Below are 1,185 nucleotides of genomic sequence, written 5' to 3'. Positions count from 1 at the left end.
TCTAACTCAACGCACAACAACAACAGTACTATGAACAGTGCTACTTTGCTATGATAAAGCTCTGTTTCACATGTTGTTGTTGTGTACCATCGAGTCGGAACCTACTCATTCATAGTTGACCCACCAGTGGGTTTTCAGAGGCAGTTAATCAGATGGGAAGAGAGTGCCCATCTCTCTCCCGCACAGCACCTAGTGGATTTGAACTGTGTGTGTTATTGCAGCGTAGGTGTGTCAGAGTCAAGGAGATTGGCTCAGGACTGAGCAGGGGTGAGAGCTACTGTGCATAGTGTTTCTATGAGTTGTAGTCAATTCGACACATACCAACAACAAATTTGCTGTAGTCTATACTATTTAAAGAAACCTTAATTTTAGAAAAGGCATGAAATAGCCTACAATACAAGCAAAATCAACTTAGAGAAAATATTTCAATATCTAAATATAAATACTTGAATATAAAAATGACTCAGTTAAAATACATTACAAAGAGGTAGTATATTTTTAGTAATCACAGGAACTTGAATTTGCACATACAAACTAGAGACTAAAAATTATGCTAAACGTTTTTAATAACTTCTCATAATAATTTATAAAGTACTTTTAAAAGTAAATTAAAGGAATAATCAGACCATCATGTCCATGAAAAAGAATAATTACCTGACTGGAAAAAGACTCTAGAAATAATTGTTCGACATAAGGGGCAGGGAGTGTTAGCAGGATTGTCTTTGGCCAGAGTTCTTAGGCAGGGCTCACAGAAGATGTGGTGGCAAGGATAACACATGTATGGGTTGAAGTAGACGTCCAGACACACTGCACAGATGTAGCCTTCCTTGTCTTCTGTATATTCATTGTCATCATCTGTACTCATCTCATTATTCTGCAAAACAAAAGAAAAAAATTCTATGTTCAAGATGACATTTATTGTAAAAAAGTATTGGCTTCATATATTGTTGAAATGAATGAAAATATTTATGAGAACCACATAACACATATGTATGTCATATTAAAATGGATAGAAATGTATTTCTATGAGATAAGAAGAAATTGAAAACATGAAACCAGAAATAATTTTTCTTCTTCATAAACATTGATATTACCATGGTAAAATATGTGTACAATACTACATATATCTGTATTTTTAATCAATGCTAATTGAGTATTAATAAAAGTGATCTCAGCATTGTTGTT

The 1,185-nt window shown here is 33.6% G+C and overlaps 1 protein-coding gene across 1 annotated transcript in view; it reads right to left on the bottom strand.

The window, feature by feature from the left end:
• RNF180 (ring finger protein 180) overlaps positions 1–1,185 on the bottom strand; it is a 282,916-nt gene that overhangs the window by 104,183 nt on the left and 177,548 nt on the right. Inside the window, exon 7 of the mRNA XM_006899361.1 lies at positions 655–874. Coding sequence (XP_006899423.1) covers positions 655–874 — 220 coding nt within the window. The remainder of the gene's footprint in view (positions 1–654; positions 875–1,185) is intronic.

Source organism: Elephantulus edwardii, unplaced genomic scaffold (genome assembly GCF_000299155.1).
Source record: "Elephantulus edwardii isolate Elephantulus edwardi_28Jun2011 unplaced genomic scaffold, EleEdw1.0 scaffold00254, whole genome shotgun sequence".
In the NCBI taxonomy this organism is placed as follows: domain Eukaryota; kingdom Metazoa; phylum Chordata; class Mammalia; order Macroscelidea; family Macroscelididae; genus Elephantulus; species Elephantulus edwardii.
This window is presented reverse-complemented; position numbering and strand designations above follow the sequence as displayed.